The sequence below is a fragment of the Oncorhynchus tshawytscha genome, linkage group LG22 (assembly GCF_018296145.1).
Source record: "Oncorhynchus tshawytscha isolate Ot180627B linkage group LG22, Otsh_v2.0, whole genome shotgun sequence".
Taxonomy (NCBI): domain Eukaryota; kingdom Metazoa; phylum Chordata; class Actinopteri; order Salmoniformes; family Salmonidae; genus Oncorhynchus; species Oncorhynchus tshawytscha.
The window spans coordinates 33,489,986-33,504,985 of NC_056450.1; the positions used below are offsets into that span (position 1 = coordinate 33,489,986).

Below are 15,000 nucleotides of genomic sequence, written 5' to 3' on the forward strand. Positions count from 1 at the left end.
GTGTGTGTGCGTGTGCGTGTGTGTGCGTGCGTAGGTACATCCAGGCAGCCACATCTCCTAAGGATGTAGTGATCTTGGTGGATGTGAGTGGCAGTATGAAGGGCCTGAGGCTGACCATTGCCAGACAGACCGTCTCTTCCATACTGGACACACTGGGGGACGACGACTTCTTCAATGTCATTGCTGTGAGTCGTGTGTGTGTGTGTGTGTAGATTCATACTCACAAACATTAGTAGGAGTCTATAACAGTCCATGTTACAAACTCAAATGCACGCACACACACACGCACGCACGCACGCACACACACACACACACACACACACACACACACACACACACACACACACACACACACACACACACACACACACACACACCATTCTCCTGAGATCAGAGTGAAGCAGCTCTTTCCCCTGTCATGCTCTCGGATTTGAATTGCAAAATAGGACGTTGTGATTGGAACCTGCCCCCGGCTCTGAAATCATTGTTATCATATCTTAGTTGCATGATTTTTCATCAGTTATATGTGTGTGTGCATGCGTGGATGCGTGTGCACGTGCATGAATATTTACGTGCGTGCATGTTTTCATTGCTAAGTCTCATGATATTCTACATCAGACTTTGCCAGACTTCTGTCTGATTCATACCAACAGCAAAGTCTTTGTTAGTTTTGGGATTTCATTTGATGTCATAATCATATTAGCTGACTGAAATGTCCCCCTGTCAGCTGAGGTTGTGGGACAGTCAAGTAGAAACATCATGTTTAACTCCGTAATATTCATCACAGACAGTTTGATGGTGTTTGTGTGATGATGAAGGTAGACATGTCATATTTGAGACAATAATACATTTTATGAGCACAGGGATAAAATGTTGCATGTGCACACACACACACGTGCGCACAAGCACACATACACGCACATTCACACACACACACAGATCAGAATGAAACATGGGGCTTGAGAGAAAGACACATCCTTCTCTTGTTGACTTTGAAGTCTAATTTGTAGTCATGCATTAAATGATGACTATTATCAGAGAGCGGCAGGCAGTGTGTGTGTGTGTGTGTGTGTGTGTGTGTGTGTGTGTGTGTGTGTGTGTGTGTGTGTGAATTTGTGTGTGTGTGTGTGAATTTGTGTGTGTGCGTGTGGTGCTTTACTGGGGAATCAGAAATATTGCGTTGCACAGAGCTAGGAGCGGTGTATTAAACAAAGTGAATTATTATTATCAGGGATAGAGGGATAGGACATAAACTCAGCAAAAAAGGAAATGTCCCTTTTTCAGGACCCTGTCTTTCAAATAATTCGTAAAAATCCAAGTAAATCCAACACTGTTTCCCATGCTGTTCAATTAACCATTAACAAGTAATGAACATGCACCTGTGGAACGGTCATTAAGACACTAACAGCTTACAGACGGTAGGCAATTAAGGTCACAGTTATGAAAACTTCGGACACTAAAGAGGCCGTACTACTGACTCTGGAAAACACCAAAAGAAAGATGCCCAGCGTCCCTGCTCATCTGCGTGAACGTGCCTTAGGCATGCTGCAAGGAGGCATGAGGACTGCAGATGTGGACATGGCAATAAATTGCAATGTCCGTACTGTGAGACGCATAAGACAGCGCTACAGGGAGACAGGACGGACAGCTGATCATCCTCGCAGTGGCAGACCACGTGTAACAACACCTGCACAGGATCAGTACATCCGAACATCACACCTGCGGGACAGGTACTTGATGGCAACAACAACTGCCCGAGTTACACCAGGAACGCACAATCCCTCCATCGGTGCTCAGACTGTCCGTAATAGGCTGAGAGAGGCTGGACTGAGGGCTTGTAGGCCTATTGTAAGGAAGGTCCTCACCAGACATCACCGGCAACAATGTTGCCTATGGGCATAAACCCACCATCGCTGGACCAGACAGGACTGGCAAAAAGGGCTCTTCATTGACGAATCGCAGTTTTGTCTCACCAGGGGTGATGGTCGGATTCTCGTTTATCGTCAAAGGAATGAACGTTATACCGAGGCCTGTACTCTGGAGCGGGATCGATTTGGAGGTAGAGGGTCTGTCATGGTCTGTGGCGGTGTGTCACAGCATCATCGGACTGAGCTTGTTGTCATTGCAGGCAATCTCAACGCTGTGCGTTACAGGGAAGACATCCTCATCCCTCATGTGGTACCCTTCCTGCAGGCTCATCATGACATGCTCCTCCTGCATGACAATGTCACCAGCCATACTGCTTGGTCTGTGCATGATTTCCTGCAAGACAGAAATGTCAGTGCTCTGCCATGGCCAGTGAAGAGCCCGGATCTCAATCCCATTGAGCACGTCTGGGACCTGTTGGATTGGAGGGTGAGGGCTAGGGCCATTCCCCCCAGAAATGTCTGGGAACTTGCAGGTGCCTTGGTGGAAGAGTGGGGTAACATCTCTGGCAAATCTGGTGCAGCTGGTGGCCACACCAGATACTGACTGTCACTTTTGATTTTAAACCCCCTTTGTTCAGGGACACATTATTACATTCCTTTTAGTCACAAGTCTATGGAACTTGTTCATTTTATGTCTCAGTTGTTGAATCTTGTAATGTTCTGTTATGCCTCTTGGAGGAGGGAACTCAACTCCCCGTGGAGTGAAAGAGGTATGTGATTGTACGTGCGGGTAAGGATGACAGAGGCAGAGAATATTACCATTTACTGGGAATTTATTTCCAGGTACTTTTGTCTCTACTCTGTAATATGACATGTGAGCCACAATACATTTCAGGGGACCAGGGTAAATCATCAGTAATGATTACTGACTGCGCCGCCCCGGTGTCTCGTAAGATTTTTATGGGCTTTTGATCAACTTGTTCTCCAGTTAAGGAAACACAACCAGCAGAGATAAAGGATCCGGTTTCCCAAATGCTGAATCAATAACTTGGTCCAACGGATGAGCCAAAGACTGGACTAAACCCATGCTTTTCAATTTTGGGGATGGTGACAGGGACTGTTTCAGATTATTTTTCAAAACCGGGAAGTCCGCAATCACGTGACCCTTTTGGTGACAGTAAAAACATTCACGGATCTTGTGCGAAGTCTTAGGGTCATCGGAGGAAAAGCGACCCGAACGAGCCACTGATGACGTAAATGTTCGGCCTTCAAAATGAAGTGCACCATAGACAGTCTTGTGTCAAAGCATACTCATCTGCCAACACTGCTGCCTGGGCCAATGTCGCCACTTTCTGTTTATTTAAATGAACTACAATTCTATCAGGGAGGTTGATTTTAAAATCCTCCAACAGCATCAACTCCCGAATATTAGCTTTGCTGGCTGAACACCAGCAATTAAACATAGACTCTTTGTCCCTAGCAAACTCAACAAAAGTACAGTGAGAGGGTTTTTTGTGGTTCCTGAAGCTCTGCCTGTAAGATTCAGGCACCAACTCATAATCCCGCAACACGGTAGCTTTAACTGTATTGTAGTGTAAACTGTCTTCCAGGGAGAGAGGAGCTACTACTTCCGGGGCTTTCGCAGACAAATGATATTGCAACAGGAGCAGCCAAACCTCGAGTGGCCAATGCAGTGCAGTGGCCACTCGCTCAAATGCAGAGAAATAGGAATCAACTTCCGACTCCCAGAACTGAGAACTCAAAGATATGGTTTTCTGCAGAAATTAAGCTGGAGGTGATCACTGAGAACTCGATGAGCTGGTTTACTGCAGTAATGGAGTTGGTCGGTAATCACCCCTGGAGGTGATCACTGAGAACTCAACCAGCTGGTTGGTAATCTCCCCTGGAGGTGATCACTGACAACTCAACCAGCTGGTTTGAGCCACAGCATTTTATATCACCCCTGGAGGTGATCACTGAGAACTCAACGAGCTGGTCGAAAACCTCCCCTGGAGGTGATCACTGAGAACTCACCAGCTGGTTTGAGCCACAGCATTTTATATAACTCCTGGAGGTGATCACTGAGAACTCAATGAGCTGGTCGGTAACCTCCCCTGGAGGTGATCACTGAGAACTCAACCAGCTATAACAAAGTCCATCCTCCTTCAGTCTACATAACACATAACACAGAATTACGGAATGGGTCACAAGGTTAACATTTGTATGAAAGATAGTATCTGACAGTATCTGCTGTTAAAACAGTTTTCATTGTGTAGAGACCAGTGTCAGGCCCCCCAACTCCATGCTGGAGCCATGTCTCCCTGGTACAGTATAGAACAGAAGCATTAAGTCATGCTCTGGAATGTGGTATCTACAAAGACATCATACATCTCCTGTCAATGTTATCTCCCAGAGGCCCACTTTCAGTTCACACAGACACAATAGAGAGTTATAAGAACCTTCTATTCTGTTGCATAAAACAACCTTTTGATGCAATAAAAGTATTATAACAAAATATTGTAATTTCCACCACAACAGTCAATGAGAGGAGGCTATATACAGGGGGTACCAGTACAGAGTCAATGTGAGGAGGCTATATACAGGGGGTACCAGTACAGAGTCAATGTAAGGAGGCTATATACAGGGGGTACCAGTACAGAGTCAATGTGAGGAGGCTATGTACAGGGTGTACCAGTACAGAGTCAATGTGAGGAGGCTATATACAGGGGGTACCTGTACAGAGTCAATGTGTGGAGGCTATATACAGGGGGTACAGAGTCAATGTGCAGGGGCACCGGTAGTCGAGGTAATTGAGGCGATATATACATGTGGGAAGAGTTATTAAAGTGACTTATGCACTTATGCAAGTGACTTATGCATAGAATTATGCATAGGGCGGCAGGTAGCCTAGTGGTTAGAGAGTTGGACAAGTAACCAAAAGATTGCAAGATCAAATCCCTGAGTCGAAAAGGTAAGAGTCTTTCATTCTGCACCTGAACAAGGCAGGTAACCCACTGTTTCTAGGCCATCATTGAAAGTAAGAATTTGTTCTTAACTAACTTGCCTAGTAAAATAAATATTTAATAACAGAAAGTAGCAGCAGTGTAAAAGGGGTGGGGGGTAGCCATTTGATTAGATGTTCAGTGGTCTTATGGCTTGGGGGTAGAAGCTGTTTAGAAGCCTCTTGGACCTAGACTTTGCGCTCCCGTACCGCTTGCCATGTGGTAGCAGAGAGAACAGTCTATGATTAGGGTGGCTGGAGTCTTTGACAATTTTTAGGGCCTTCCTCTGACACCGTCTGGTATAGAGGTCCTGGATGGTAGGAAGCTTGGCACCAGTGATGTACTGCTCCGTACGCACTACCCTCTGTAGTGCCTTGTGGTCGGAGGCCTAGCAGTTGCCATACCAGGCAGTGATGCAACCAATGCTCTCGATGGTGCAGCTGTAGAACATTTTGAGGATCTGAGGACCCATACCAAATCGTTTCAGTCTCCTGAGCGGGAATAGGTTTTGTCATGTCCTCTTCACGACTATCTTGGTGTGCTTGGACCATGTTATATTGTTGGTGATGAGGACACCAAGGAACTTGAAACTCTCAACCTGCTACACTACAGCTCCGTCGATGAGAATGGGGGCGTGCTTGGTCCTCCTTTTCTTGTAGTCCACAATCATCTCCTTTGTCTTGATCACATTGAGGGAGAGGTTGTTGTCCTGGCACCACATGGCCAGGTCTCTGACCTCCTCCCTATATGATGTCTCGTCTTTGTCGGTGATCAGGCCTACCACTGTTGTGTCATCGACAAACTTAATGATGGTGTTGGAGTCGTGCCTGGCCATACAGTCATGAGTGAACAGCGAATAAAGGAGGGGACTGAGCATGCACACCTAAGGGACCCCAGTGTTAAGGATCAATGTGCTGGATGTGTTGTTACCCACCCTTACCACCTGGGGTAGGCCCGTCAGGAAGTGCAGGATCCAGTTGCAGAGGGAGGTGTTTAGTCCCTTAGCTTAGTGATGAGCTTTGAGGGCACTATGGTGTTGAAAGCTGAGCTGTAGTCAATGAATAGCATTCTCACATAGGTGTTACTTTTGTCCAGGTGTGAAAGGGCAGTGTGGAGTGCAATAGAGATTGCATCATCTGTGGATCTCTTGGGGCGGAATGCAAATTGAGTGGGTCTAGGGTTTCTGGGATAAAGGTGTTGATGTGAGCCTTTCAAAGCACTCCATGACTACAGACACGAGTGCTACGGGTCGGTAGTCATTTAGGCAGGTTACCTTAGTGTTCTTGGGCACAGGCACTATGGTGGCCAGCTTGAAACATTTTGGTATTACAGACTCAGATAGGGAGAGGTTGAAAATGTCAGTGAAGACACATTCCAGTTTGTCAGCGTATGCTCGGAGTGCATGTCCTGGTAATCCGTCTGGACCTGCGGCCTTGTGAATATTGACCTGTTTAAAGGTCTTACTCACATTGTCTGCGGAGAGCATGATCACACAGTCGTCTGGAACAGCTGGTGCTCTCATGCATATTTCAGTGTTACTTGCCTTGAAGCAACATTAGAAGAAATTTAGCTTGTCTGGTAGGCTCATGTCACTGGGCAGCTCTCAGCTCTCGGCCTTGCCACATCCGACGAGAGTCGGAGCCGGTGTAGTATGATTCGATTTTAGTCATGTATTGACGCTCGCCTGTTTGATGGTTCATTGGAGGGCATAGCGGGATTTCTTATAAGCTTCTTGAAATCGGCAGCTCTACCCCTTAGCTCACTGCTGATGTTGCCTGTAATCCATGGAATCTGATTGGGGTATGTACATACAGTCACTGTGGGGACGACGTAATCGATGCACTTATTGATGAAGCCAGTGACTGATGTGGTGTTCTCCTCAATGCCATCGGAAGAATTCCGGAACATATTTTAGTCTGTGCTAGCAAAACAGTCCTGTAGCTTAGCATCTGCTTCATCGGACCACTTTTTTATTGGCCGAGTCACTGGTGCTTCCTGATTTAATTTTTGCTTGTAAGCTGGAATCAGGAGGAAAGAATTATGGTCAGATTTGCCAAATGGAGAGTGAGGGAGAGCTTTGTATGTGTCTCTATGTGTGGAGTAAAGGTGGTCTAGAGTTTAAAATGCTGATAGAAATGAGGTAAAACGGATTTAAGTTTCCCTGCATTAAAGTCCCCGACCTCTTGGAGTGCCGCCTCTGGATGAGCTTTTTCCTGGGTGCTTCTGGCAGAATGCAGCTCATTTCGTGTGGTCTTAGTGCCAGCTTCAGTCTGTGGTGGCATGTAGGCAGCTACAAAAAATACAGATGAAAACTCTCTAGGTAGATAGTGTGGTCTACAGCATATCATGAGATACTCTACCTCAGGTGAGCAAAACCTCGAGACTTCCTTAGATATCGTGCACCAGCTGTTGTTTACAAATATACATAGACCGTCACCCTTTGTCTTACCAGAGGCTGCTGTTCTATTCTGCCGATGCAGTGTATAACCCGCCAGCTGTATGTTCATTAATTATGTCATCGTTCAGCCACGACTCGATGAAACATAAGATATGACAGTTTTTAATGTCCCGTTGGTAGGATATACTGTATGTGCTTTTAGCTCGTCCAATTTATTTTCCAGCGATTGTGGGTTGGCCAGTAGTACGGATGGCAAGGGCAGATTAGCCACTTGTCGGCGGATCCTCACAAGGCACCCCGATCTCTTTCCGCAATATCTTTTCCGTCTCTTTCTCTTGCGAATGACGGGGATGAGGGCCTGGGTGTCTGGAGTAAATCCCTCTCGTCCGACTCATTAAAGATAAATTATTCATCCAGTTCAAGGTGAGTTGTCGCTGTTCTGATTTCCCGAAGGTCTTTTCAGTCATAAAAGACGGTAGCAGCAACATTATGTACAAAATAAGTTACAAACAATGTCAAAATATATATATAAATAGCACGGTTGGTTAGCCCATGAAATCGCAGCCATCCTCTCCGGCGCCATCTTCACACACATACACACATACACACATACAGACATACACACACACACACACACACACACACACACACACACACACACACACACACACACACACACACACACACACACACACACACACACACACACACACACACATAAACACATACACACACACATTCACACACACACACACACACACACACACACACACACGTATACATACACACACGTATACATGTACACACATACACACATATACACACAGGTGCCATTTTTTCAGGGGGCTTGAACTCTAAAGGTTCCACTTAACCCACGGTTCTGTGTGTAGATTTATATGTGTGTATACATGCATCTATATGTGTGTGTTGGTCAGTCTTACAGATATATAACAACAGTATTTGCTCCAATGACTTTTTCTCTCCCCTCTCTCTGTCCCTGTGGTGTTTGTCTAGTACAACGACGAGGTACACTATGTAGAGCCATGCCTGAATGGAACTCTGGTCCAAGCTGACGTCACCAACAAAGACGTGAGTCTAATACAGCATAACAGTTCCTTATGACCATGATCAAATATGATGTCTCCCAAGAGACCTATCCCAGAACGCTTTGTATTCTGATGACTATACACACTCACACATACTGACACTCACACACACATCGCACACACACACACACACGCATATGACCCTGTGAGTGTGTGTTCCACACGAGGAAACACATCCATGTTCTAGAAGCTGCCTGAAGGATCCAGCTAGCCATACAGTAAAGACCATCCAACCAGAGACTGTGCACACACACACAAACACACACACACACAAACACACACACACACAAACACACACACACACACACACACATGCATGCACGCACACACACACACACACACACACACACACACACACACACACACACACACACACACACACACACACACACACACACACACACACTCACATACAATGATCATTTACACTGCTGCTACTCTGTTTGTCGTATATCCTGATGCCTAGTCACCGTATCCCTATACATACACTATGTTTACAAAAGTATGTGGACCCCCCATTCAAACTAGTGGATTCAGCTATTTCAGCCACACCATTTGCTGACAGGTGTATAAAATTGAGCACACATCCATGCAATCTCCTTAGACAAACATTGGTTATTACTGAAGAGCTCAGTGACTTTCAAAGGATACCACGTTTCCAACAAGTCATTTCGTCAAAGTGGTACACAAGCTCACAGAACGTGACCGCCGAGTGCTGCAACGCGTAGCGCATAAATATCCTATGATCTTGCTTGCAACACACTACCGAGTTCCAAACTGCCTCTGCAACGTCAGCACAATAACTGTTCGTCAGGCACTTCATGAAATGGGTTTCCATGGCCCGAGCAGTCGCACACAAGCCTCAGATCACCATGCGCAATGCCAGGAGTCGGCTGGAGTGTTGCAAAGTTCGCCGTCATTGGCTCCCGAATGGCGCAGCGGTCTAAGGCACTGCTTCTCAGTGCTAGAGGCGTCACTACAGACCCTGGTTCGATTCCAGGCTGTATCACAACCAGCCGTGATTGGGAGTCCCATAGGGTGTCACACAATTGGCCCAGCATTGTCCGGTTTGGCCAGAGTAGGCTGTAATTCTAAATAAGAATTTGTTCTTAACTGACCTGTCTAGTTAAATGAAGATTAAATAAAAAAATATATAAAATAAATAACATAAATTGGACTCTAGAGCAATGGAAACGCGTTCTCTGGAGTGATGAATCATGCTTCACTATCTGCACGTCCGACGGACAAATCTGAGTGTGGCAGATGCCAGGAGATCACTTTCTGCCCCAATGCATAATGCCAACTGTAAAGTTTGATGGAGGAGGAATAATGGTCTGGGGCTGTTTTTCATGGTTCAGGCCCCTTAGTTCCAGTGACGGGACATCTTAACGCTACAAAATACAATGACATTTTAGACGATTCTGTGCTTTCATCTTTGTGGCAACAGTTTGGTGAAGGCCCTGTTTCAGCATGACAATGCCCCCGTGCACAAAGCAAGGTCCACACAGAAATTATTTGGCAAGATGGGTGTGGAAGAACTTGACTGGTCTGCTCAGAGCCCTGTCCTCATCGAACACCTTTGGCATGAATTGAAACGCTGACTACAAGCCATGCCTAATCAGTGCCCGACCTCTTGTGGCAATGTTCCAACATCTAGTGGAAAGCCTTCCCAGAAAAGTGGAGGCTGTTATAGCAGCAAAGGGGAGACAAACTAATGGGGAGACATAATAATGCCCATGATTTTCGAATGAGATGTTTGAAGAGCAGGTGTCCACATACTTTTGGTCATGTAGTGCATCTGTCTCCAGCACCCCAGTATCCCTGCACATTGTAAATATGATACTGGAACTGACCCTGTATATAGCTTCTTACTTTCTCTTATTCTTCTCATTTCCTATTTTTATTTCTCATGTTTTTGTTCTACCTTATTATTTATTTTTAGTGTTGCATTGATACTGACTATTGCATTTTTGGGTTTGGAGCTTGCAAGAAAGTCACATGACATTAAAACTTGAAACTGAGGCTTGATGGAATGTGCCTGATGTTCAGAGTGGAGAGGTTCAGCAGCCCTCTGGTCTGTGTGTGTGTGTGTGTGTGTGTGTGTGTGTGTGTGTGTGTGTGTGTGTGTGTGTGTGTGTGTGTGTGTGTGTGTGTGTGTGTGTGTGTGTGTGTGTGTGTGTGTGTGTGTGTGTGTGTGTGTGTGTGTGTGTGTGCGTGTGTGTGTGTGTGTGTGTGTGTGTGTGTGTGTGTGTGTGTGTGTGTGTGTGTGTGTGTGTGTGTGTGTGTGTGTGCGTGCGCCCGCGCGTGCATGTGTCTGCATGTGTCTGTGTGCCTGTGTGTGTGTGTGGCTGGCAGTCCCATTAAGATGGTTTCAGTGATAATCCCAGTCCGGGAGATGGAGAGAGACAGGGGATAGTCTGCCTGCCTGCCTATTACTGTAGAGAGGGAAGCACAGTTAGAAACCTGCATTCATTTCCACAGTCCCATTCTCAAGGATTCATTCAGTTATACACACACTTTACTTTCTATTTCTGCATGGACCCATTTCCAGGGGTGTATTCAAAATTCAATTTTCCCATCCTGCTAAGCCTTCCGTTAGCCAATGGCTACCCACACTTTTCTATTTGTGTGTGTGTGTGTATATTGTATTTGAATTTATTAAGGATCCCCATTACTTCCTGCCAAGGCAGCAGCTACTCTTCCTGGGGTCCAGCAACATTCAGGCAGTTATATACAAATTACAAATTGTGTCTGTGCCCAAACAAAAAAAAACATACAAAATTTGCAGTTTCACAAATTATATTTCCGCCTGTATTAAATGTAGAGATCCATTGTAAACACCACCTTTTCACATGTGAGGAAAATATCATGTTTTCACCTCAAATGTGAATTATAGTTTCAAATGTGAAATTTGCGATATTCACGTGTTAAATATGTTCACATGTGAGAATCGGATATACCATTTCACGTAAAACATTATTTCATGCAAAACAACTCAACCTGTGAAAATCTCCCTTTAACATTTGGAATTGCAAGTTGTGATTGTTTTTCACATGTGAACTTCCAATTTCACACGTGAGTGAGATTTTCACGTGTTTTAGTTTAATGAAACTGCAAATTAGATTTTTATATGTGACTGTTTTTGCAATTCGACATGTGAAAATTAAAATATAATATGCAGTTTCAGGTGTAAGAAAACTCCACATTTACTCCACTGTTTGTAAACACAGTAAATGTAAACACATGGTTAAACTATCATTTTGATTTCATCGATGGTCATTCCTAGCAACCTAGCGTAGTCTATGGATTTGAGAATGGTTGCATTTCTCCAGCCCTATCCCTCAGCTTTTTACCACAAATGTGGTGGGGAGGACGCAAATTTTTCAGTTAAGGATTGTCGCTTTAACCACCTTTACTAGAATAATAGTGTTATATGGTGTAATCCTCTGGTGAGTTGTATTTGTGCCTTTAATATCAAACAATATGTCTGCAGAGAACACATTTCTAAGTATTGAAAATAAATACCCAAAATACCCAAAAGCATTTCTGGTAAAACAAAATATTGCAGGGAAATAGTTGTAAACAGCGAAAGCAAATACATTGATAAATGGATGCTAAATATTTTTGTTCAGTAAAAACGGTTTTATGATAGTGTCCCTGTCTTTGGTTACAATACCTTGGCCTTTACTTTCGCTCCATTCTTTCGAGTTGCAAGTTTTGGCACATTCCTTCCAGCAGCATAGCACCTTGCATCCCACTGCTGGTTTGCCTTTGAAGCTAATCAGGGTCGGTCCCTGGATGGGAGACCACATGTAGCTGGAAGTGGTAGAAAATAATCAGGGTCGGTCCCTGGATGGGAGACCACATGTAGCTGGAAGTGGTAGAAAATAATCAGGGTCGGTCCCTGGATGGGAGACCACATGTAGCTGGAAGTGGTAGAAAATAATCAGGGTCGGTCCCTGGATGGGAGACCACATGTAGCTGGAAGTGGTAGAAAATAATCAGGGTCGGTCCCTGGATGGGAGACCACAAGTGGTAGAAAATAATCAGGGTCGGTCCCTGGATGGGAGACCACAAGTGGTAGAAAATAATCAGGGTCGGTCCCTGGATGGGAGACCACAAGTGGTAGAAAATAATCAGGGTCGGTCCCTGGATGGGAGACCACAAGTGGTAGAAAATAATCAGGGTCGGTCCCTGGATGGGAGACCACAAGTGGTAGAAAATAATCAGGGTCGGTCCCTGGATGGGAGACCACAAGTGGTAGAAAATAATCAGGGTCGGTCCCTGGATGGGAGACCACAAGTGGTAGAAAATAATCAGGGTCGGTCCCTGGATGGGAGACCACAAGTGGTAGAAAATAATCAGGGTCGGTCCCTGGATGGGAGACCACAAGTGGTAGAAAATAATCAGGGTCGGTCCCTGGATGGGAGACCACAAGTGGTAGAAAATAATCAGGGTCGGTCCCTGGATGGGAGACCACAAGTGGTAGAAAATAATCAGGGTCGGTCCCTGGATGGGAGACCACAAGTGGTAGAAAATAATCAGGGTCGGTCCCTGGATGGGAGACCACAAGTGGTAGAAAATAATCAGGGTCGGTCCCTGGATGGGAGACCACAAGTGGTAGAAAATAATCAGGGTCGGTCCCTGGATGGGAGACCACAAGTGGTAGAAAATAATCAGGGTCGGTCCCTGGATGGGAGACCACAAGTGGTAGAAAATAATCAGGTGAAAAATAAACATGTGGAGAAAAAAGGTCACATGGGGATCATTTTTTTCACGTGGGCAAAACGTGAACAATTTTAATGTGAAACCTCACACATCCACTTGCTAAATCCACTTCAATCAGTGTAGATGGAGGGGAGACAATTGAGCCATGGATTGTGTATGTGTGCCATTCAGAGGGTGAATGAGCAAGACAAAAGATTTAAGTGCCTTTGAACGGGGTATGGTAGTATGTGCCAGGCGTACCGGTTTGAGTGTGTCCAGCTCTGCAATGCTGCTGGGTTTTTCACGTTCAACAGTTACCCATGTGTATCAAGAATGGTCCACCACCCAAAGGACATTCAGCCAACTTGACACAACTGTGGGAAGCATTGGAGTCAACATTGGACAGCATCCCTGTGGAACGCTTTCGACACCTTGCAGAGTCCATGGCTCAATGAGTTGAGGCTGTTCTGGGGGAAAAAAGGGGGTGTGGTGTTAGGAAACAGTTCTTACTGCTTTCTACACTCAGTGTCACAGGAGGTTGGTGGCACCTTGGCAAGGACAGGCTGGTGGTAATAGCTAGTGGAATGAGGGGAATGGTATCAAGTACATCCAACACATGGTTTCTATGGTTTCTATGTGTTTGATGCCACTCCATTATTATGAGCCGTTCTCCCCTCAGCAGCCTTCTGTGCTCAGTGTATTGATAAAAAAAATCACATCTGATTTGTTCTTTGTTGTTGTAAAGGTGTGTGTGTGTCTGTCTGTGTGTGTATGTGTGTATGTCTGTGTGTGTGTGTGTGTGTGGGTGTGTGTGTGTGTGCATGTCTCTGTGTGTGTGTGCGTGTGTGTGTGTGTGTGTGTTTGTGTGTATGTGTGTGTGTGTGTCTGTGTGTGTGTGTGTATGTCTGTGTGCGTGTGTGTTTCTGTGTGTGTTTCTGTGTGTGTGTGCGTGTGTGCGTGTGTGCATGTGTGTGTGTGTGTGTGTGTGCGCGTGTGTGTATGTGTGCATGTGTGTGTGTGTGTGTGTGTGTGTGTGTGTGTGTATGTGCGGGTGCGGGTGTGGGTGGATGTGTGGGTGGATGGGTGTGTGTGTGTGTGTATGTGTGGGTGGATGGGTGTGTGTGCATGTCTGTGTGTGTGTGTGTGGTTGTGGGTGGATGGGTGTGTGTGTGTGTGTGTGTGGGTGTGGGTGGATGGGTGTGTGTGCGTGTGTGCGTGTGTGTGTGTGTGTGTGTGTGTGTGGTTGTTAGTATTAGGCCTACAGTTTATTTGTTGTGCTGTGAGTCAGTCCTCAGATTGCGTCTTAGCCTGCGGTAGAGGATTAGCTTAATGTCTAACTTGAAGGGGTCGTATGAAGTCACAGCTTTCTGTCTCTACTAAAACTGTTCAAAGCCTCAACTGTCCATAAGGACTCATCTGTCTCTACAAAAAAAGATTGAGTCCTTAACTGTCAAATAAACACATATTTGTTTATTTCAGTGAAAGTTAGCCCATAAGTATAGCGTATCAATATTCACCTGATTTATCTCCCACCCACCCGTCCATCCGCACACACACACACACACACACACACACACACACACACACACACACACACACACACACACACACACACACACACACACACACACACGCATACACACGCACGCACACACGCACACACGCGCACACACGCACACAGACACACACAGACACACACAGACACACACACACCCACACACACCCACACACACTCACTCACTCACTCACTCACTCACTCACTCACTCACTCACACACATTCACACATACACACACAGTCACACTCACACATACACACACACAGACAAACATGCACTGCATCAAGATATCATTGTTCAACATGGTTTGACTTTAGTATTTAACATTTGTACACAGTGATTCTTTAAGAATATAACTTATA

At 45.5% G+C, this 15,000-nt stretch overlaps 1 protein-coding gene across 1 annotated transcript in view; it reads left to right on the forward strand.

Annotated features, from left to right (window-relative positions):
* Positions 1-15,000, forward strand: part of cacna2d3a (calcium channel, voltage-dependent, alpha 2/delta subunit 3a) — a 333,265-nt gene that overhangs the window by 173,361 nt on the left and 144,904 nt on the right. Inside the window, exons 8-9 of the mRNA XM_042304106.1 lie at positions 35-185; positions 8,283-8,357. Of these exons, the coding sequence (XP_042160040.1) occupies positions 35-185; positions 8,283-8,357 (226 nt within the window). The remainder of the gene's footprint in view (positions 1-34; positions 186-8,282; positions 8,358-15,000) is intronic.